The sequence below is a fragment of the Erithacus rubecula genome (assembly GCF_903797595.1).
Source record: "Erithacus rubecula genome assembly, chromosome: 3".
Lineage (NCBI taxonomy): Eukaryota > Metazoa > Chordata > Aves > Passeriformes > Muscicapidae > Erithacus > Erithacus rubecula.
In genome coordinates this window covers 54,012,139-54,035,393 of record NC_136689.1, presented here as the reverse complement: position 1 = coordinate 54,035,393, position 23,255 = coordinate 54,012,139, and the positions used below count along the sequence as shown (strand labels likewise).

Sequence of the window (23,255 nt, the reverse complement as noted above, 5' to 3'; positions counted from 1 at the left end):
CACAGAACTGGGACCCTGTTAACACCCATCTCACTGAAAAAGGACTTTGACCACCCACTGGGGTGCTTCAGGGCAAACCCTGGGATCCCTGAGCCCTCTCCCACTCCAAGGGAGCCTTTCTCTCCAAGCTCTGTTCAGGAGTCAGGCAGCCACTGCCCAGTCCCCACCGATTTTTGCCACTGCTCTGAGGTTTCTTTGCTGCACTGAAACTCGCACGCCCTGCAGGGACATCCTGCGGCTCTACAGTTGCCGAGCTTCTGATACATCTCAACCACACTCTGGGACTTTGCTTATCCCTGCCTTCCCAGCTTGCTGCATCCAAAATCCCTGCTACAGCCCTTTTTGCTATCCAGAGGGGGCACTAGGATCGGCTGGGCGATTTTGTAAGGGAATCCCCTTTCCATCCCTTCCCCCGGCTGTGCCGCCATTGCCGTGTGGAGAGAGGGGCTGGGCCCGCGCCACAGCGCCCCCTGCAGGCGCAGGGGAATCATCGCACCCACCCTGCCCGGCCGGGAGCCACCAGCGCCCCTGGCGGCTGTGACCAGAACTGCACCAGAGGGGAAAGGGCACCACGAGCAGGGAGAGACTGTTCATTGGGGTTTGGTTTCTTGTTTGCTGTTGTTACTGTTGTTGTTGTTTGTTTGCCTTGGTATGCATACACACACTAGTAAAGAACTTTTCTTGTATCTTTGCCTGAAAGCTCCTTAATTTCAAAGTTATAATAATTGGGAGGGAAGGGGGTCACATTTTCCACTTCAAGGGAGACTCCTGCTTTCCTTAGCAGGACACTTGTATTTCTAAGCAGCTTGGAAAGATGAGTTGATGTGGCAATCCAGATTCTAAGGTTAGCGTCTATCTTATGTACATACGTCTTATGACTATTTCTTAGATAACAAGACATTAATTTTATTTTCCTTTCTGACTCTAAAAATCCCAAACTCCTTACATTTTAAGTATTGCCAACTGTATTGAAGAGACCTTTCAAGCAGTCTCTGGTGCCTTCTTTTCGCTACTCAGTGAGCAAATGTTAACGTATCACAGCCTCCAGCACAATAGACATATATGCACTTCATCCTGCCAAAAGACAGTGCCAGAAAAAGCATCAGAGATGAAATAATATGTAATCTCCATAGCAAGAGCTTCACATTTCAGGTTTGAATCATACCAACTAGAAGAACCTGGCTGCTGCTTCTGCAATCACAGCTTGAGCTAACAGGGTAGAGAAACAGCTTCTTATCCATCTGATTTCTTCTAGCAGTCTGGAATCCACATACATGTATAAAAAAGCCCATTCATGGCTTTATAGTTTGGAGAGAAGCAGGCATATATTAATGTGCCTAACCAATCTTAAGTCCTCAAAATCTGCATGCATTAATACAGCAACTACAATCAGTTTTGATGAAGAAAGTACCAACAACAAAAAACCCAAGCCAAACCCAAATCAAGTCAGACTGAGCAGAGAGTTAGTATATATTGCATATCCAGAATATCAGAAAGAAGGTGATAGAGTCAGTGGCAGGATGCCATCCCTGGGGGGAATGTTGGAGGCAGAGGGTAATTGGTACTAAAGAGAAGCACACCATCTGCCACCTGCTGCATGACTCACTGACCATCGTGCAGTCTCTAAAAGCTGCTCTTGGGCAAATATTGGATTCCCAATATGTCCTTTCCACCCCAACAGCACAGCCTCTACAGGGTGGCTAACAGGTTGGGCAGCACAAGGCAGCCTCCAGCTCAGCACACTTCCCACAGCTCTGACCTGTAGAGAACACAGGAGTCATAACAGCAACTGATGCGGAAGTTAAAGGGTGTGGGGCTGCCCAGAAAGGGCAGTAGGGGCAGCAGGTGGTTCACAGAAAGCACATGTAACAGTTACAAAATACAGATGTTTGTTTTCAGACTCTGACAAAATGACAGGGAAAAATCTTGAAAAACACTACTGTCTTGATGACATATGAAGATTTTTAGTTTCATATTTATATTTTGCACTGTACAGGCAGGATTTGAAAGTGGGAAAGCCCGGGAGGCAGTGCAGCTCGCCATTTAGCTTAATGTAGCTCACAACTCAGGTTTTACACAGTGTAACTGTCCTTCTGGAAAATAACTGTGATTCCCACCCAGCTACTGATTTTTGCAATGTCAAACCCAGATGTACAACAGCACCTATCAGTTCACCTTCTGCCTGTACCAAACACTCGCTATATTCTGACAGTTTTATCTTGGTTAACAAATAATGAAGAAATAGAGCTTTTGTTTTTAGGAAGTTTTAAAATACCTTATTTCAGTAAGGCATGTAAACAAGAAATTAAGCTGAGTAGGAATTTCTGAAATCAATTAAAGTTCATACTCCATCAAAGCCCTTTGCAGAAGAGGTACAAGCTGCTTCATTGTATTCAAAAAGAAAAGAAATATACTTCAGCAAAAGCTGATAAAATACAAATTGAAAATTTTACTTTTCTTTTTGCTTTTGTATATTAATTTTATGCACTTGCACCATGAGCCACAGCACCATGGAAGGCACAGGCTTATAAAAATGCTATTCTATTTCTGTATTATCACCTAGATTACTTCTGGTTTTTCAAACTACACTGCATTGCTGGTTGACTTTTCCATTCAAGTACTGTAATGCTTGGGGGGGATTTCACCAGTAAAGTCACTATTCTTCTTTATGTCTGTACATATATGCACATACACCCCTTTTACATGTGTTTTTTTATTTACATATACTAAGAAAAGCAGTATTTTCTTAAACCTGAGGTTTCCTTGCAACCTGCTTGTGTCTATCCTTGGGAAATTAACTGTATTTTATTGTTATTGTGTATTCTATTCCTTCACCCAAATGTATATTTCTACCTGCAGTGTAAAGATAAGAAAAACTATAAAAGGAATATTATAGTACCAAATCTATAAAAGGAATGTTATAGTACCAAATAGAAAGGTAAAACATTAAAGTGAGTAACTTAACATGACGAAAACAATAAGGCAGCAAATAATTTGCTGGCAAGAAGGCTGCAAAGCTGCTGGAGAAAGCTCCAGCCAGGCATCAAAAATGTAAGCTGGAGAGAACTGGTGCCTTAAAAGGCTGAGTATTTCTGAAAAATGAGAGGTTTGTGCTGGATTGCTGAGTGGAAGAGGTATTCCCACATGCATTAAAAAAACCAGCTGGAACATCATGAACACTGTCCAGTACCACAGGCTGCTCCTTTCAACAGACATGGAGAACAGGCCAAAGTCAGGAGTCACCCATGCTGCAGACAGACAGCTAAAGCTTAGGCTCATAAATATACATTTAAATATCTTTGCATAGAGATATGCATATAAAGACACCTTCCAGGCCTTCACAACCATAAACTTACTTTTTGTAAGTTTTTTTTTGCTATATTTTTTCCCCAAAATGTATTGTTTCATCATTGTAAACATAAACATACCTAAATTCTGAGAAGAAAAAATTCATGGAGAATTGGCAACCACTTGCCGGTGTTGCATGGCCTTAATGTAAGACAATTTAATGGGAACACTCTACAATGAGTTCTCCCCCTTAGTTTTAACCACTCCTTTTCCACCAATAAGGAGAAACTGAATACTAGCAGATATAAGTAGAAAAAAATACCAGTTTACTAGCAAGCAAAACAGCAACAGGAAAAAAATAACAGCAATACCAGATACAGAAGTGCTAAATCTCACAGACCCCCACCAGTGACAAAGAGAAACCTGAATTTGCAGAGTGATCCATCCTAAGATGCTGAGTGTGTGGTTACAAAGCAGTTCTAGAGGCAGACAGGAATTGCCAGCGGGATTGTGTGGAATTAGTGTTGGTGCTTGCTGCCGCCTCCTGACACCTGCTGGACTCTGCTGCTTTTGGTGCTGCTGGCTGGGGTCCCTACTGCATTGGGTTGATGTGGCCAGAAGTGTGTATTCTATCACCATCTGTTGGGGCCAGGTGGGGGTAGTGATTTCCTTATCTCCATGGCACATATTATCTGCTAATGGGCCATCTTTGGGACAGGGTGAGGCAATCATCTTTATCTTTTCCACAGCCCATCCTCCCTCCAGGAAGATACCCTCTGCTGCTGAGCCATTTAGTCCCACTGTATGACTGATAAAATTAACATCATCCCACTGGGAGATGTTCCAGCCAGGGAAAGGAGACAAGCCTTTCTCATCTAGATAAAAATTGAGATTTGCAACACCAAGTTATCTGTCTTTCCACTGGATTCCAGAGGAGCACTGGACCTTTCCACGTCATCACTGGACCTTTCAAGAAAACGGAACCCTTCTACAGGAGCACTGCTTCAGCTGAACTACACCTGCCACTGCAGGGGGACTGTAGCCACCATTTGATCAGACTGCTACCAACACCCTGACTGGCGGGGTGACAGGTTGTATTCTGACTCTGTCAGGGTTGGGATTGTTCTTTGTAATACTGCATTTCTATTTTAATTTTCCTAGTGAAGAATTTTTATTCCTAATTTCCCTGTCTTTTCCTGAGAGCCCCTTAATTTCAAAATTATAATAATAATTTGGTGTGGGAGTCCAGGGTTTTTCCCTGGCTCCTTTGGGGGTGCAAAAACCTCCCTGGCAGACCCCTCAGAGACCCCTGAGTGCTGCCCAGGAGCTGCAGGGGCTGGATTTGGCTCCTTGGGAGAATCTGCCCACATTGAGAGAAGAGACACAGAAAATAATTATGAGTAGAGTGTAAATTAGAATGTTAGAACGTAGATAAATAGGTTTTTTTGAATGTTTATGATAAGGGACACGTGGCCAAGATGGAGAATTTGGGGGTGGACACCTTTTCCTCCTTCTTCTCCATGTCATCCATGTTGGGTGACACGTTGGCCTCTTGGATTGGTTGGGGTCAGGGCTGGACCATTTAATAAAATTGCATTGTATTGGGAAAATTTTGTAAACATGTAATACGTAGTACTAACTATATAAGATAAGCCCTGCCTTGACCAGGCAGATTCCACCATGGATGCCAGGCTGAGCAGACCGCTGCTGGCCAGGCAAAATGTCCCAGAGATAAGAAATAATAAACTGTCCTTGGAAAAAGAGAAAACTGTCTCCGGCAGTCTCTCTCCAGTCTCTTCGGGGAAAACCAGGTTTTGAACCACCTTCGTGTCCCTCTGGGGTGATCTCGGGGCAGAGGAGGAACCCCAGACTGGGACAATTTGGAAGAAGGGGGTTTACATTCTCCATTTCAAAGAGAAACTTCTGCTTTTATCGGCACACACCTGTCCTTCAAACCAGGACACCTAGTCAGATGGAAGAGGAGGGAAGGGAATAACAGACTTTCAGTGCTGATGCAGGGTAGTCTGGCACCAGACCAGTTCTGGCTCAGTGCTGCCCACAGGTGTTTCAAAATTCACTCTGAAAGGGTTTCTGAATGCAAAATGCAGATTCTCCATTTGCTACTGTTGCAAGTAGAGGCCAGAAAAGTCCAAGAGGCAAGCCAAACAGGGAGAGAGATATATCACTGGCTGTCCCAATTTTTAAAAGTCCTGGGCACCACCTCCCCATTCTGGCTTCTGGCTGCAAGGGTCTTAAAGGGACAGTAACAATTTCAGGCACAGATATATAGGGGATACTGTAATATTTTGGGATACCTGTGATATGCATTAAACAAAAATGGACTGACTGAGCTGGAAATAAAAGAACAGTGAACTCTATCCAGAAGGCAGAAAAGGTTCAAAGGCTCGATGAAGCATACCTGTACTAAGTGGATAGCACCAGAGAGTGGCCTTTCACTTTACAGGTCATTTATCTGGGTTGGCCTTTTCATGCACCCAGCTCTGCCTTCCCTTACTTACAATATAGGAAGACTCAGAGACAGTTGGATAGTTTTGTTGCAGTAAAATCCAGTTAATCTTTCCTTCCACACTTCCAAAGGCAGTGATTTTGCTCCTTAAGAGCAGTCCTCCTCTTCCTGCATAAAAGCAGTGAGCAGAAAATGTGGACTCTTTGATCTGGTCTTTGACTACTGTATTCTCTTGGAGCTTATTGTTGGTTTTGCTCACAGACTGAGAAGAAGCGAGTCAAACCTTCATAGAAACTTACATGATTAATACCACTGTCATCACAGAGCCAAACTCTGGATCACCTTCTTAATGTGATTTGTCTAATATAAGAGCTCAAGCAGCCTATTGTAACCAGAACCAAAAATATGCAATTACAAATCACATAAAATCATATCCAAATCCAGATAAATTATTTCTGAGAATTGCATAAATGCATATTTTTAAAAAGGGTTCATTTCAAAGACAGTCTGCTATCCAGTTTAGAGATACTCACACTTTTGCATCTCCCTTACAAATTGTCTATTGAAGTTTTTTACAAGGTTGGTGCTTATATGGGTGGTCTACCAGTATTTCTTACACTATTGTAAAAAGTAGCAGCCTTTCTTTTCCACTTGTCTTCTGTCTCCATTTGTCTTCTTTACAGAGAGTTTGCACTCTGATACTGTGCACTATAATGTAAAATAATGTAAAATGTACGCTATAATGTAAAAGCATCAATTGAACTAATGGTACCTGGTCCTAAAGAACCATTTATATGTGATAATAAGCCCACATTTAGCCATAGAAAGCAAAAAGGCCTTTTTAAGCTTAGCATGATAAAGTTTCTAAGTCCATGCACAGCTGTACAGAAGGAGCTGGTATCCAAATGGACACAGTACAGTCTCTGTCAATGAAGAGAACAGGATGAGCTTCAAAAAGGAAGAGAGGAGTTTGAGCTAAGACATTTTCTTCCTCCACTCTCTATTTCCAGCTAAATAGTTGTGGCTTGCAACAACTACTCTTCCGTTCTGCATTCCACAAGAAGAGAACACAGAAATATTGATACCTTAAGCCAAGTAGTATCTTAAATTTTTGCCTGAACATGGCTTTATGCAAAACATACAGCAATACAGAAGCTGGCATACAGAAATACCATAAAGCAGAGAGGAAATGGCACTCACATGAGAAAAGACTTGGAACTACAGATTAATGTTAGATGGCTACAGCATGGCAAGCATGCTCTTGTACATCTAGGGCTTCCCAGGAGCTAGAAGCAGGCTCTTATTTGAAGATTAAGATAGCTTCCCAACACACACACAGTGCATTTCATAATGCAACTCAAGGCTTGATGAAAGGTTTTCTGAGAATAAAAGGACAATTTATTTTTTACATTAATTTTCTTTTTTTTCTCTAAGCATTAGAAACAATGAAATACAGTAGAGCTTGCATCCCTAGAAAAAAGCATTTCTAAATTTTGAACATTAAAAAATAGCAATCCAACACATTTTACAGTGTGCCTATCATTCTTAGATATTCTAAAACCGTTTACAGTTGAAAGTATTCGTCATAGAGATACTGGCTGCTTCCATTTCAGTTGGGGTATGGGTATCACACTCAGGTATTACTTCAGTCATTAATGAAATTTTGCCATACAATTGCAAGATGTGTTATGTGCAAGATGCAGAACTTAGGAGAGGCCAAGCAATGTATTAAGACTCAGACCACTTATAAGGCACACTCCCAGCAATGACTAACTATGTTTTCATTTTAACTTCCAAGCTTATTTTATAGAATGGTACAGAAACCTGACAAAGAAAGTAAAACAGAAGAGAAAAAAGAAGTTCCTGTCATATAAAAGAATTCCTTTTTCTGACAGGTCTAATGAAATAGAAATTCAGTACTACAGTTACAGACATTATGGATGAGGGGTACATCTGGTGTAAGTAGCTGGGTTTGTAAACTGCAGATTAAGATGCTGATCTAAATGCACATTGAGCCCCTTGTATGAGCCCAGACAAGAGGCTGTGAACTGAGTGGTGCCAGCCAGATGAATGGACACTGAGACAGGGCAGGAGCAGTGAACTGCCAGACTTTTGGATAACAAAAGGAAGGAAGACCAATGGCACCAAAAAGGTAGAAGACACAGTAGGAACAGAAGATTCAGGAGGAAGAGGGAGATGAATAAAATATGTAGTATCAGCTCATACTTGATTTTTACCAGCTCAGCACAAAAAATTTAAATGAATTTCTGAAAGTTTAGACACTTTTTCATTTTCACAGCTCCCAAAATATCATTAACACATCTAAATATTTAATTCTGGCACATATGAAAAGACATTGCTGAGGTTTCAAGTCTCTACTAGGTTTTCAAGGGAAATTTTAATTAGATTAAAGCAAATGCTAACCCTATATCAGGACCTAAACCTAATTTTTGCATTCATATCTCTAGGGCATTTTAGCTAGTACAACACAGATGACTCTGGTTTGACATAAGATCATTCACTCTGTTGACATGGTTATCACAGAGATCCAAACCACTGAAACATAGTTCACGGTACTGTTAGCCAAGTCAGACAAAGTCTGGGCACTCTTGTGCTCAGGCAGAAATTCCAGTTTGTATAGAGCTCTCAGTGATTTCCAGCCACTGGGATAAAGAAACATTTCTCTTCAGGTTTCTCTACTCACAGCTTTTTCTTCTGGGCTCCCGTTGGGCAACTCCACAACTCTGAGGTCATGGTCCACCTGCAGCCTCGCCCTTGTGACAAACTGGATGACTGATGAACTGTCCTGGGAAGTAAAAGGAGGAAGAACTGGACTTAACCACAACAAAAGCAACAACAAAAAAAGCCCAACAAACCATCAAACATTTGCCAGTGTAATAGATACACTCAGATAATGCTTAGTGAAGGTTAGGCTGGCAGTTAAGTACCAGCCTGGTTACAACTCTGCTTTGAAAAAATATACTTTATGCTCATAACAGACAGATATAACTGAGCACATTATTTCAGATTATAACAAAATCAGGTATGTTAGACTTTAAACACACACTTTGTATTTGGTTTGTTAATGTTTCCCCTATTTACCACAAAAGCAAGACAGAACATTTCCAAAGACACAGGCAGGCTCAAAACTCACTGCGAAAAATATTCTGATTTGTTTTTCAAGTTAACAGAAAAATTATACACAGAAACTGGGATAAACTACAATATATCCCAGAGGGAGAATTCTCATTTGAATCTGTGCATGGCAAATATTTTAATTACTCACTGTACAATTCCTCTCATTAATAGTATTTCTCCAATAAAATGCCTAGTGCATTTTAACAGGCACATTTCAGTAAGATGCCATTTCAACTTAGGGATTAGTCACTTGAATGCAGTTTGGGAAGGGCACACAATAAGTAGAAAATGGGATGCACTGGTGACACTCAAACATGTAAACACTGCATGTCTTTTAAAGGAGTGTTGCTAAAAGCAGTCTTGGAAGGGACCCAGCAGATGGGATGAATCCTGGCTATTCCCAAGTCTGAATTAAGCATATCTTGCATGCACACAGTTACTTGTTCACATATTTCAGCATTTCTATAAGCATGTAACAAATAGCTGAAACTTCTGGCCTTGCCTGTGCTTCCTGTTTTCAAATGCAAACAAACATTAACAGATTTAATGGTTTCAATTGGAAAAGCTCAGGTCTATTAATTACTTGAACAACTGTTTTCTAATAAGGGCTCTCTCTGACATTTTAATCCAACAACTATGAAAGACAGGTTTATTTTAGTAGGCTCATGTTATCAGTTTTCTCCTCCAGTTATCTTATTCCCTCATAACCTTACAACACCTTGCCATAATTAGAGTCAGAACTTTTATAAGTAAAGGAAATTAGGTCAAAACGCAGTAAATCACAAAAAATTTAAAAGATTTGCTGTCTCATTCAGTGGCTTCAGAGAAGACAGAAATTAACTTGAAACCATTTGTTTCTTGTCACAAATGTTAAGTTCAGCATTAATGTGGTCATGATGCATCTTCTTTGAATAATAATATTTTTAAGTAAAAATGACAAAATGCTACCACATCTCTGTTTACACAGAAAGATAATATATAACTGGTCACAGTTTACATTCACTTACATTCTTTAGAATGAACTTTCAGAAATCAATTTGATTTTCAGAAATCTCTAGCCTTAGCATCATGCACACAATAAGGAGTCTCATTTGTCATTTTTCAATACATAAATTTCTTAACTAAATTTATTTCTATCTTAATGAGCAATGGGTAAGAACTAGGATGAACACCTCCATGCACACTGTTAATAAGTAGATCCATTTTCTTTGACACCATGATTATTTTTCACACACTAGTAAAGTCAGGAAAAAATTGCAAGTTTTGAGTTCATTGGTTCACATAAGCACACTTAAATTAGCATTGAAGATGACCTACAAGGACACCACGTACCTTCTTCAGTATCTCAGTATTCAGCAGCATGTACATATTTATATCACAGGACTCTGCTTTAGCTAGAGAGCTTAAGTTGCAGTGTACAATTAAACAAGATCTGCCTGGTCTTTCACAGTCCTACAGGAAATATGGAAAAAGTTGTTAGGCAAAGGAGGCAAAAATTCCATGATAAATGATAAATTGTGTGACAGCAAACATACCAGAAAACTAAGTTTTATAGTAAATTGCTATAATACAGCACTCCTGCATTAAAATAGCAACTTCCAAGAACCGAAGACAGAGGGATACAGATGCCTGCATGAAAGCAAGCCAGGTAAAATTCAGTCCTCCACAGAGGCGCTGAGCCAGGCAAGCATTCAGGAACAGGACTGCAGCTGCACCTGAGCTCTTTGTGTGGGTCAGGCACCAAGTACATTGCAGTGACCCCCTGTCCACATATGCCTTTGACAGAACATGGGAGCAAAGGATCTGGTACCCAAGTGTGTGCTGCCATGACAGCTAAATCCCTTTCCACTGCAGTTCCTGCATATCCATGCTTGCTTTTAAAAAACAGACAACCATAATCACTAAATGACCCCCCAGCACATCATCAGTATTGTTATGTATGCTCCATAAAGAACTATCTGCTTCACATCTTCATGCCAAAACATGCAAAATATTTTGTAAAATATGCTGTATGTTCAACTGGTGCCATTAGTGGCACCATTACTTACCAACACTTTTCTGCCAGACTTCGTGAAAAAAGCAAATATTGTGTGAAAAATATTTTCATTTTCTTGAGGGACAATGCATGGGCTGTGGTTTCTGCGGAAAGAACAGCTTCCTTTGTCCTGACCAACCTGCATGCACAATTAGAAATCACAATTATTATTCCGAATTAATTAAATTATACAAGAAGGTTTAATTAGCCTGTCTGTAAAAACACACCTAAATCTGAGCTAAATGTCTGGACTCCCATTAATAATCAAAAGAAAAAAAAAAAAAAACACCTTGGGAGCCAAATAACCCTAAAGAAAGTATTTGAAGTAAACCAGATTAATAATGGACTGAAAACACTTTGACTGGACAGGATACAAATGCGTCTAACCTAGCTCAGGTGTAGGTGTCTGTGTTCTACATGTCTGGAAATAAAGGAGAAAATCCTCAGAAAAATATATGTTGTGACATAGCATTTTAAATCAATAGTTGTCCTAGTTACAGAGATAGTATGGAAATTTAGCATTAGGGCTGACCTAAAATCTTTCTCTACATCAACCCGCCACAAGTTTGTTTATTGTCTCTTTATGACTTGGAGTCAGAAGCAGAAACTCTTCTATTACCCCAGTTCACAAAACGGGGAGGGGTGCTTCGTGCCATTAAAAACTGGGGTAGGAAACATGGAGCTCTCCCGCCCATTCCTTCTGGGCTCCGGATCATTCCAAAATCCCTCCAGCCGCTGCCGTGGGCCATTGTCGGGAAAGGATCAGGCTTGCCCACCATGCCACAGGGCAGAGCCGCTCCACGAGTTCAGCCGCTCCATGACTTCCAGCCCTTCCACGAGTTCCAGCCCCTCCACGAGTTCAGCCCCTCCACGAGTTCCAATCGCTCCATGAGTTCAGCCGCTCCACAAGTTGAGCAGCTCCATGAGTTCCAGATGCTGGAGAGCCCCTGGTAAGAGGCGTGGAGCGGGCAGCATGGCAACACTCAGTGCTTTTGGATAGAAACAGTTTTTCCAGATTTTTTTTTTTTTTTTTTGGTCCCTGTTCCCTGTTGGGTTAATAGTTCAGTGTAAGGGAGGGATGAAGTTTCGGAACAACGCAGGCTTGTTTGCTGTGCTCTTCCCTTCATTCTCTCTCTCCCGGCTGTGTGGCCTGGGGTGGAGATTCTCCACCATTTTTCCCGTGTTCTCGGCATAATCAGGGGGAATCTCTTCCGCATTTGTGCATGGGAGTTGAAGCGTTTGTCTGAGTATTTCCTGATTATCACTGTTTCCTTAAGTAAACCCTTATTCTTTTCACTTACATCTCTTCGTATTTGTCTCTTCTTATTAGTGGAAAGGGGAGAAGTTAAAACTAAGGGGAAGCAACGGTAAATCCCTGTAAATTTTCTTAAACTAAGACAAATGTTACCCTTTGTACTACATCTTTTTATGTTTTGGCCAACTCAGGTGCATCCCTGTTTATACCAGAACTAACAAGATAAACCTTTGTGTAAATGCACAAGCCTAGGCACTAAAACTGTTCTTTTACCTTTAGCAGATAGAGTACAAAACTCCCTTTTTGTATCAGTAGCTTATTCACTTTTCCAAGAAAGTGGATGACTGAGGCAAGTAAGACTTGAAGAGTACCAAACTCTGATAAAATGAGCTTCAGTCAAGATAATCTTGTTCAAAAAAAGCCTTCTCACGTTTTGCAGCTTATAAAAAAAAAATGAAATTTAATAAAAACTATGACAAAGTATCAGCAAATTCTTCCTGCTACCATCATTAAAGCCTGTAGGAGTGATAGAGGGAGATTTTCTCACAAAACATCAATTGACATTCTTACACATCCTGCTGTTGACCTCCTCACATCCTCTCTGAAAACTTACACCTTTTTCATAAATCCTTGAAAGAGGAGAAAAGAAGCTGTTACAGATACAAAATTACTGCATACTCTGAGTCTAATTTAGCATTACACAATTTGTGTTAATTATTGTGAAAAAAAAAAAAAAAAGAAGTAAAACCCAAAGGTCTGTCTAGATTTTTAAATGCTATTTTCCAGACAAGTGATATCTATGTCTCTTTGAAAGATGTATCTTTTCTGCTTCACTGGCCAACACATTCTTCATAATCTGTTCTTTGCAATATGTATTCACAACATGATTTAAGGTAATCTGTCCTTACATTTCCAAAAGATATACCCAAAGTTTACAGTCTCCTTGGGCTCAATTGAAGATTAAGACTATGGTTTGTCTAGATCACCTGAAATGAGTTTTCATTATTTATTTTAGGAAAGAGATTCACAAAGCCCATAGACATTTATTTCTTTGATCTTTCACATGGAAATTAGTGCTATATCAACTACAAGGTTTATGTTATATTAAAACCAGCAAAAAGTCAGGATCTATTAAGTATTTGTTCTTTATTCCTGAAAGTTTAAATTACAGATGTCATTAGATTTATGCAAGAGATACAGGAAGGACAGTACAAGTTTCTTTGCTACACAAACTTCTGGCATACTCCCTAAATAGTCCTGATTTGTATCTTGTAAAAGTACAGTGTAAGAATGAGCCAAAGCAGAAATATCTCACAAGACTAAAAGGAATTGTCTAGCATGAAGCAACATAAACTTGGTCCTTTCTCCTTGAAGTTACTGTCTTTTTTTAAACTGAAAATTGGCATAATTTTTAAAACACTTTAGCTGAAACAGAGAAAGGTAGCTCCAGAGAACCAGCTCTGAACTTGGAAATATCTTTTCCTCTCCACCAACAACACAACAATCTTATATGAGGTGGGTTATAAATTCAGTGTTTCAGTCCATATTAGGAGAATATGAATAAGAATATAAGAATATAATATTCTTATAAGAATAAGAACTAAGCACCTCCTGTTACCTGCACTACTGTGGAACAGATCATCAGGTCACCTATACCCTGTTCTAGCAGCCAAAAGCAAAGGTTGCTTCCCAGAAGGCAGGCACTGCTATTTGGCCAGCAGAATTTGGGGGAATTCAGCCAGGCAGAAATTATATTACACTCATCTGTGTACCTGTGATCAATCAGCATGTGCTGAGAGCCAGCAGGCAGGAAAGGATGCAAGGCAGCTGAGCACCAACCCATTTCTTTAGCACTCTTGGAAGTCACAGAGCCACAAAACTGGGAAAAATTAACAAAAAAATTCTAAATTGATGGATCATGCTAAGGTAGAAGGAAATCCATCCTTTTTAAAGGACTGGCCACAGTTGGTTTGGTGGGATATTTTTTAGGGATTTTGGTTGGTTTGTTTCCTTTTCTTAGGATGACTATTAGGCACTTCACACCATGTGTTATTCTCAATTTTTACATGCATAAGGGGTCAGTCAGCCAGAAAAAACTTGTGGCAACTTTTCAATAGACTTTGTTTTCAATTAAATATTCATCTGTACAAAGACAACTAGTTAAATAAAATTCTAGCACAAAACTCCTGTTTGCATTATGCTGAGACTGAACTGCATCTCTGAAATACAAATCATTATTTCTATTGTGAGCCTCATTGTGAGTTTCTTCTTGTTTGAACACTATAATATCCCAGCCACCTTGTGGTACACAGACAAGGAAATTTCTGGCCAAATGTTTTTGATTTATAGATGCAAGAACTGCACAAGTCTTCGAAATGGAGTAGGAAGCAAGCCAGGCTCTAGGAGTTTCAGGGTACCTGGCATACCAGAGTTTTTTGAAAATTTCCATTTCTCAGCAGCCTGTAAACAGAAAAGGACTACCCCCAGAGTGGTCTTCCCAGGATCCGGTATCCAACATCTTACAGAAACAGCAGAAGGGACTTTTTTTGAGCAGTGGATGTGGAAAGAGATGTGCACTGCCTTTGTGGTCAGTGCAAGAACTATACAGAAGCCACAGAGAAATGTCAATATCCAGCTCCTAACACAAATGAACAACTGAGGCAGGGAACAAGAGGCACAAAAGGGAGGCTCTCTTAAATCCTACATTAAGACTATGGATTGGGAAATAAAAACCTTTCCCAAGAGAGGTACCAAGTAGAAGTAGTCCTGCAGCCTTCAAAGAAAGGACTTTCAATGAGCTGTGTTGGGGCTGTCTGTGCTGAAGGTTGCCTCATTCTGTTTTCCAGAAACAATTTACTAAGTCCTGAATAAAATAATTTGTGGTCTGCTGCTCTGGTCTGGCGCATACAGATAAATCTGTACTGGAAATATATCTGAAATCTGTACCCAGACAGAGGTACATACACAAAGTCCATGTTACCACATAAAGTGGGCCAAAGAAAAAGGTAAAGCAGGCTAACTGCATAGCATCTTCAGTACCTATGCTCTTATTACACATTTTTCTAACCTGGTCTGAGTCTGGTCCTGTGGCCTGAATGTGCTGCAGCCACAAATTAATGGCTGACCTAGCAGATTTGACTGAATAGTTTTACATTGCAGGGAAAAAAAAAGCCTAATTTCAAAGATCTTAAATTAGTTTTTACTTTTTTTTCTTCTCTATATTCAAGAGACTATGTCTTCACATACAATCTATAATACCATACATATCATGAGGTTTTTTTCAGAGCAACTGTGTAAAATTTTTGTTACACAGAGGTAAGTATTACTAATTACTGATCCTAGCCTTGAACTCCTGGAAAACATTTTTAATTTTAAAAAAATGCATTTTTTGCAAAGAATTTACATTTTCAGAATTCCAATTCTAAACTGAAAAATTTGTGAGGGGGTGGTTGTCTGATGGAAATCCAAATATTTTATAAAATCTTTTCACACATATTTGATATATCTATTATTTGTCATTTCATTATTAGAATGAAACATTCTTTCACTATCTTGAATGTCTTCAACTTTCACGTGAGGTAAACCAACATCAAGAGCAAAAGTAAGATCTTCCCACAGAAGTTTTTAGTGACTATTTCTTTTTACCATGGTTGAGATGCTCCCATTCTCTAGCAATGTCTTGCCTTAGACTGCAAAACACTTAACATCAATACATGCATCATGTTTTTGCTAGTTTTTACCTTAATTACAAAGGCACTTTTGTCAAACTGCTCAGCCCCAGTGCAAAGAAAGGTAAAACAAAATCATTCTAATATTCTCACTGTGGAATATCAGAGTGATTAGTGCAGTAGCACAGCCTGCACTCAGATATCATGTGCATTCTTTAACACCACTGGATGTCAGAATAGCCTTCAACATTTCTCAATAACAACACATTATTGTCAGGTGTCTCACTTAGACATCTGTGCACTTGAAAATCACCACCTTTCCAATAGTTTCAAGTGGACAACCAAAACCTAATGGACTGAAAATCATTACCTCGCTCCAGAATATATATATACATGTGTGTGTGTGTATGTATATATCTCCTATTGTATTCAATGTGTGCATATACATGTAACGTGCATAAATGTAAATAGAGACAAGCCAGAACATCTGCACTACACAGACTCTAAGTGGAACCTTGCCTCTACATAAGAGGCATGTCCCCGTAACTCTGCAAAGGCTAATAATATTACTAATCTGTCATCATGCAGAGTAGCAGAAAGTCCCTCGTACTGCCTGTACTACCCATTCCAACACCATTCTCTCGTGTTACATTCTATAAATAACCACACACTCATTCAGAGACAAGTTAGTCTCTAGCTTGCTTAATTTAGTGTAAGTTGCTCTCCCCTTGACAAGCCTATGAACATACTTGAGAGATGTTTAAATAGGACTGCCTGTACAATGAGTTACTCTGCCAACTTTTTGTTGTCAGCACAAACCACTAAATTTCTCAGAGAGGAGATATAACCACTGGAGAAAGCATGCACGTTACTCCATGCTTTTAACATACTCTATCTGCAACAAGGAAGAAATTACCACAGGATGATTTTAATGGATTCCAAATATTTGAGTCTGAACTACTTTTTTCCTGCTACTTTATAGGCTGAACAGAGGTAAACCCATAAAGTAGCAATGGTTTTTAATCATGTAAGATTATACCATTCTTGAGAAAAAGTAGCAGGAGGACATTTCAGAGTGTAACAGCTGTGTGTAAAAGGCATCATGTACACTCCACACACATCACATCCTAAAAAGCCTGAAGGATTTTTAATAGGACTGTATGAGAACAGCAGGTTGAATTTATTGCATACACAGGGATTATAATCTCTGACTTTCCCTGCATGTGTAGAGATTTATGAGAATACTCAGGTCTGGTGTGCAACTCCAAGAAGGAGGTATCAGCACAAAGGGAAAATCACCACACATTTTCCAGGAAACACAGAGGATAACCAAGGGCTGCCAGTGAAGTCAGGTCACTCAGGAGTGGTTGGCATTTCTAGGAGAGATAATACAGCACATTTCCATTCTGCTAGCAGCTCTGTTTCCCACCTTCAGGGTACTTGCAACATCATCTCTGCCCGTCTGTAGCTACTCTCAGAACATGGCAATTTCTGGGAAGCCCTTGAGGCCTTTCAGAAATTGTTGGGGTTTATCAAACTGTTAGCAAACTGTTTAAGGGTTTAGGCTTATACTGTAACATAAACTTCCGTGAACTGAAAGCCAATGGCCTCTTCTAAATTTAACCTCAACCCATTAACATGCAACAAAGGCAAAGGCATTTTTTCAGGACCCTGCATCCAGCACAAGATGTCAACCTGGGACAAAGGAATTAAATGAAATTCCAAAATGGGCTGGACAGGACAGTTGAGGACCAAGCACAAGAACTGGATATAGCAGCTGATGTGGGGTTAAGTGTGTGCAAGGGATAGGAGTCTCTTGGAAGAATGAGACAGAAAAATGGGAGGGAAATTGGCTGTTGCTTCCAATAAAGGATTATGTATAATCTCCCCATTGTATTGCTATATATAAGAAGCCAAGGGCTATTCCCATATTTAATGATTGACATTTTACAAAATAAATGGGCGAGCAAATGTGTATCACTTATACAAGAAACACTAGATTACCACTAAGAATTCATTACGATATTAAAACAGTTTCCAGGCTCTTTCAGTAAGTCTGGGATTCCCTTCTTGAGCTAAATCATCACCAGGTGTGGAGGAGGGGAGGGCCTGGAAGCCAGCTGAACTCAGCTGATACAAAGCAAGTATGAAGGTGGAATGCAGACGTGAGTGCATGTGATAAAACAAAACCCACATCCGACCTCAGAAACAGTGTGTGGGCGAGTTCAGGGAAAACATCGTGACATACAAGATATTTGGAACCACATGCTCAAGGTCTGAACGCAGGCCAATAATTTCACAAAATTTTTAGCATTGTTCAACTCTGTAATGGATGCCTTTCTCATCATCCCTGGGCTATACTGACTCCAAAGGACAAGGCGGTTGGCCATAGTCTGGAAATTACTGGCAGAGAGTTTTAACATATTTTCCCCTGTATGTTTTTTTAAACTGTTTTTATTTATGTATGAATAACTAAGCAGTGGTTCAAGTTTTCAAACTTGAAAAATAAATAACAGATGCGTTTGTCTGTCTTTGTTGCTAACCAGAGCACATTCATCCTAGTATTAGGGAAAAAATGTATGCAAGTATTCTGATTTAAAGATACTGACTCACCCTTTATTAGGTGAATAAAGAATTGATAAACAGGGTTAATCTGACATGTCACACTGAGAAAAAAAGGGTGCTGACAAGAAATTCCAGACAAGGTCAGACTTTCTACAGTAGACAAATAAGTTATGTAAATATGTTATCTGACTACTTGTGCCATATGCCAAGAATGTTTAATATTCACAGATAATGAAATACATTTGAATCAGAGCAGTCTTGTTGATTCTGGTTTAAGAGCCACTGAAACAACAGAAAATAATTTTTTAAATTAACCCATTTTACAAGTTCTTGGAAGATTTCAACTGAAAACAGCAATGATGGCAAGGAAAACCAGTAGTCCACAGATCCAATAAGTAACCTTGCAAGAGAAGAGGCAAGCAGAAACAAAGTGGAGATGCTAAAGCCTTAAATCAGCTTACAGAAGGAGTATACCATAACTGTGGCTTCTGCTCCTCTAGATAACAGGAGAATGCACCAGATGCATGTTTGGCATAAGTCATGCTAACCTGACTGCAACACCTTTGGATGTTTTTCTGATGCACTTAATATACAGCTCAATTAAATAATCAGGTTTGATAAGCATGATTCTTGCAACATTGCCCTGGTCTTGGCCCTGCAGCCAATTTGCAGATACTTAGCAGCAATTCCCAGAAGTACTGCTCTCAAGAACTAGTGATTCCTACCGAGTTTTGTGACAAAGATCTTCTCATATGAAGTTCCTGACTTACAAGACAGCGGGTACTCTCCTAGACAGAGCTGTACATGCCACATGTACACAGTAAGAAGAAACACTGACCACTTGGTATGATTTAACTGTGAGATCCACAGAAGGTTCAGTCCTAGGAATGAATGACCCCCACCTTACACAAAAATCATCTTACCACTCACATAACTGTGCTCCTTATATATTGGCCTCCAGCAGATGAAACCCGAGAAAGGGTCACTGAGAAATACTTTTCCTCTCCCTATGATGAGCTGTGAAATGTTTAACCAACATGTGAGGCAACAAATAATTCTCAGAGTATGTTTCTATTTAAAAAGCCCCTGAGATCACTTGGCATTGGATGTTCCTTCAGCTAGGTTATATTGGTCTATAGCACATCCTCTTCTGCAGCCTTACCTGATTTATTGAACACAAATAAGCCCATGTTTGCTGTTTACCTAATTGTTTGACATTCCCTATGGGTTGTGTATGGTAGGATGAGGAGATCTGAAGATTGTGCAGGTAAGTACATTTCCCTTTAGGGCTCAAACAACTCCAGTGGGATGATTCACTAAAGCAGATGTTTGAATATACCAGAAAGGTGTCTAAGACCTAAACTCTCTTTAGAGGCAGTGGAGAGAAGGTAGGACTTCCAAGAGGATGCTTTTCCTTATCTGCTGTAGACAACTGAAGATTGAAAGGGTCATTCTTGCTCAAAAAACCTCCTGGGATGTGGAGGAGATATAATAAGTTAAGCAGAGGATGTCCTTTGTTTCTAAGACATCCTCAGAGTCTCCTCCAATAAATGGTTTATTGGTACTTTTGATACCATCTGGTACCTTTCAGAAGACTGGAACGATATACTTTCAAAGCCAGGAGAGAAATCCAATAAAATATGCTCATTTTCACTCTGATACATGAAGAGGGAGGAAAACCCTTCTGCCACCAGATATGCACAGATACCATTGTTTTAAACACTTCCTTGTTTTTTACTTCCATCGTTTACACCACAGATCTTGTACATTGGTTATAGAAGAGAAAGGCTAATCTAAGAGTCAGGATTTAAAGCAGGACTGTGTGTTAAAAGGATATGCCAAGCAATTACTTTCTGATTTTCCTTCTTCATTGTTTATGGCAGGAAAAGCTTTACCAATGGAAAAATGGTGAATTCTTACACTCATTCCTCCAAAAAGAAGAAAAAAAATTAAAAAAACAATTTGTAGATTTTCTTTTCATTCAGTGTCCTTCAACAGGGGGAGCTTCCTTCTCGGGCTAGGAAGATTATGAAAAACCCAACTATATATATATATATATTATTTTATTTTCCCACACCTCAGCAAAACTCCTGATTACTACATGATTACTCCTGGTAATCTGCCAAACTTCCTGCTTCCTTCATCATTCTGATAACAGATTATTTATATATCCATTATATTTCATGTCTTTCTTTATCTGAAATTTCCTTTTATCAAAAGGCAAATCAGCCATCTTTTTCAAAATTGGAATTCACATATTCAGCCAAAAAATAGGGGCTATGGGCCATTCACAAAGTAGCAACACTTTCATCTGGCCCAAAATTAATCAATAATTAATGAAACTGCTGCTCATTTAAAAGGCCATGATTTTGGAGGGGACAGTGTTGTAGAATTTCAAAAACTAAGTAATTTGACAAATTTCACTTTTGTTTAGAAGCTAATCATGAGCAAGCCACAACTGGACAAGAATACCCTGTTGCTGTGGCCTGATTTATTATATGATCACAGTGGGTTTTTCCGTGTTTCAATGGCCCTGATTTTTATATTATTAGACTTTCTTGAAAGACAATTTTTTTACATTCAAAATGCCTTTTCCAAGAGCATCCTCTTTAGAATTTTCAAAAAAATCCACTGCTTATACAAATACCATATCACTTTCATTTTTAGGAGATTTGATCAAAACAACTGGAAAATGTAAAACAATGTCATATCTGGCTTCTTCTAAAGACCCCAACTAGGAAATCACAGAAAACTTTCTTCCATGATAAGAAATTTTGCTCCATCTTCAAGGACTCACTCAGCAATGCATGAAAAGATTATTTTGAAACAGTGGAAATGCTGTGAGATGTGACCGACGCACAACTTTTGTATTATGATGCCAATGGCAAAAATTCTGGAGTTTTTAAGATTTTAAAGTCTTAACTTAAGAAAAATCTTAATTTTATGGCTGGGTAGCCTTTCCTGTATAACAATGGAAATTTAAAAGACAGCAGAGTTCTTCTTGGCATAAAAAGTTTCAGTTCATCAAGCTGACATGAGGAACTCTTTCTGAGTTTCTTTGCAGTCCTGCTCCCTGCTCCTGTCTGAAGGCAACTGTGCCATGCTGGACCACAGTCTATGATTCTGCCTCTCCTCACAGCCATCCTGGATGTGGCAGATGCACTAGTTTCTCCTGCAAGGAACACAACTCTTAGGCAAAGCCAGATCCAGTTGATATCATGGAGGTGCTCTGCACTGGGGGTGGGGCAGGGAGCACCTCCAACTGCCGAACCAAAAATATTTAGGAACAGCCATTTAAAAAGCAATGAAAGTGAAAGAGGCAGGAAGGTCAGAAAGTACCTGTACAATTTTCTGTACAAATTTCTGTACAATATGTTCCCTGAAATGAATAAGTTTCTCCAGTCATCTAGCTATGCCATTAAATATGGTGACAAAATATGTGTATGCCAGTGTGTGTAAATCACTGAAATTAAGAGACTATATGCAGGATTACTAACACAAAGGGCTAAAATTAATCTTGCTGTAAGTGCAAAACATTCCTGTACAATCCTTCTGTCAAATGTAGCAACCAGCAGCAGCATGAATTGCTGCTGAAACAAAACAAAAAAAAAAAAAGCTGTAGCAAATACTATCAGCAAATATTTGTTTCTTCACATGCTAGGACTGCACATCTATGTTTTCAGAGAAAAGACCTGAAATGTCAAATTGCATAAATAAATTAACAAACCATCTACCAACAAACAAGAGGTTTTCTACATAATTTTATCAATATACAGGCTTGCTTCTCTATGTGGAACATGTAGCTGTGAGCTTGCCAATCTCAGCATATGCCTCAAGAAATACTCATGCCCAACAACACTTTATAGATCTTTGACAGTCCTTCTTAGCTTAGTTTTAGGTTTTAAACAACAGCACTGCAGCAGACAAAGCATCTTTTTTCTATGCTGGAAGCTAAAACCTACAGATAATAAGCAGAAATTACACTTAAGGTTTTAAAATTGACTATTTCTTTTACATTGGACCTTTCATGGAATGAGACAGCAAACTTTAACTCTGCTCCCTAACTTCTTTATGCTCCTTACAGACATTACTGTGCAAATGCAGGAAGAAAAATTACATGACTGCTATACAAACTGGCCTTACAAAATGTAACCTGTCATCAGCCAGCACTTGTAGTTCTGGGACTGACTCCCTTTTACTTTTTCAACATTCACAGGAAGAGATCAATGCTTCTTTTACACAGATTTCCAAAATGAACATGACAAGCATTTCTAGAGTCCCACACTCAGGCTATCAACTTAAAAGGCAACCTGTAAAAGGAATTCTCTTCAGTTCTTCCATTAATTCATTCAGTTTTTCTTTACTTTTTAAAATCTCACTGATATCCAGCTATCATAAAGGCACAATGCAGGTCTCACCTCTGCAGAAAGAAGACAGAAGTGTGAATATGCAATACATAACAGGACAACTGGAGGACTTCTCTTTGTCCTTGCAAGAGAAGGACTTTTTATCACAGAAGTGATGGGAAGAGTTGGAGTAGAAACTAGTGGCCTGGGCTAACTGGCCCATTTAAGGTTGATGGGGACAGAAGTCACAAGATGAATTTTAACTGATTTTTTAATCTCTGTAAATAATTCTCAATATCTAAGTTTAGAAGCCTATGGAAAGTCAGGGAAACTAGGTGGCTTCTGTATTATCAGAGGAGACTGGCAAGTGCTTCTTCAGAGCTGCTTCTATGCCTCTCTATTTTGGAGTAAGAGAACATGGTAATTTAAATATATTCTATTAATGGCAATTACTGAAACAGTAATTACTATACTTAGACATCAAGAGTTACAT

The 23,255-nt window shown here is 39.4% G+C and overlaps 1 protein-coding gene across 1 annotated transcript in view; it reads right to left on the bottom strand.

The window, feature by feature from the left end:
• The window catches only part of ITGA9 (integrin subunit alpha 9), a 214,232-nt gene that overhangs the window by 27,164 nt on the left and 163,813 nt on the right, over positions 1–23,255 (bottom strand). The window contains exons 24-26 of the mRNA XM_079301914.1: positions 10,942–11,067; positions 10,226–10,345; positions 8,460–8,561 (exon numbers count right to left, since the gene is read on the bottom strand). Of these exons, the coding sequence (XP_079158040.1) occupies positions 8,460–8,561; positions 10,226–10,345; positions 10,942–11,067 (348 nt within the window). The remainder of the gene's footprint in view (positions 1–8,459; positions 8,562–10,225; positions 10,346–10,941; positions 11,068–23,255) is intronic.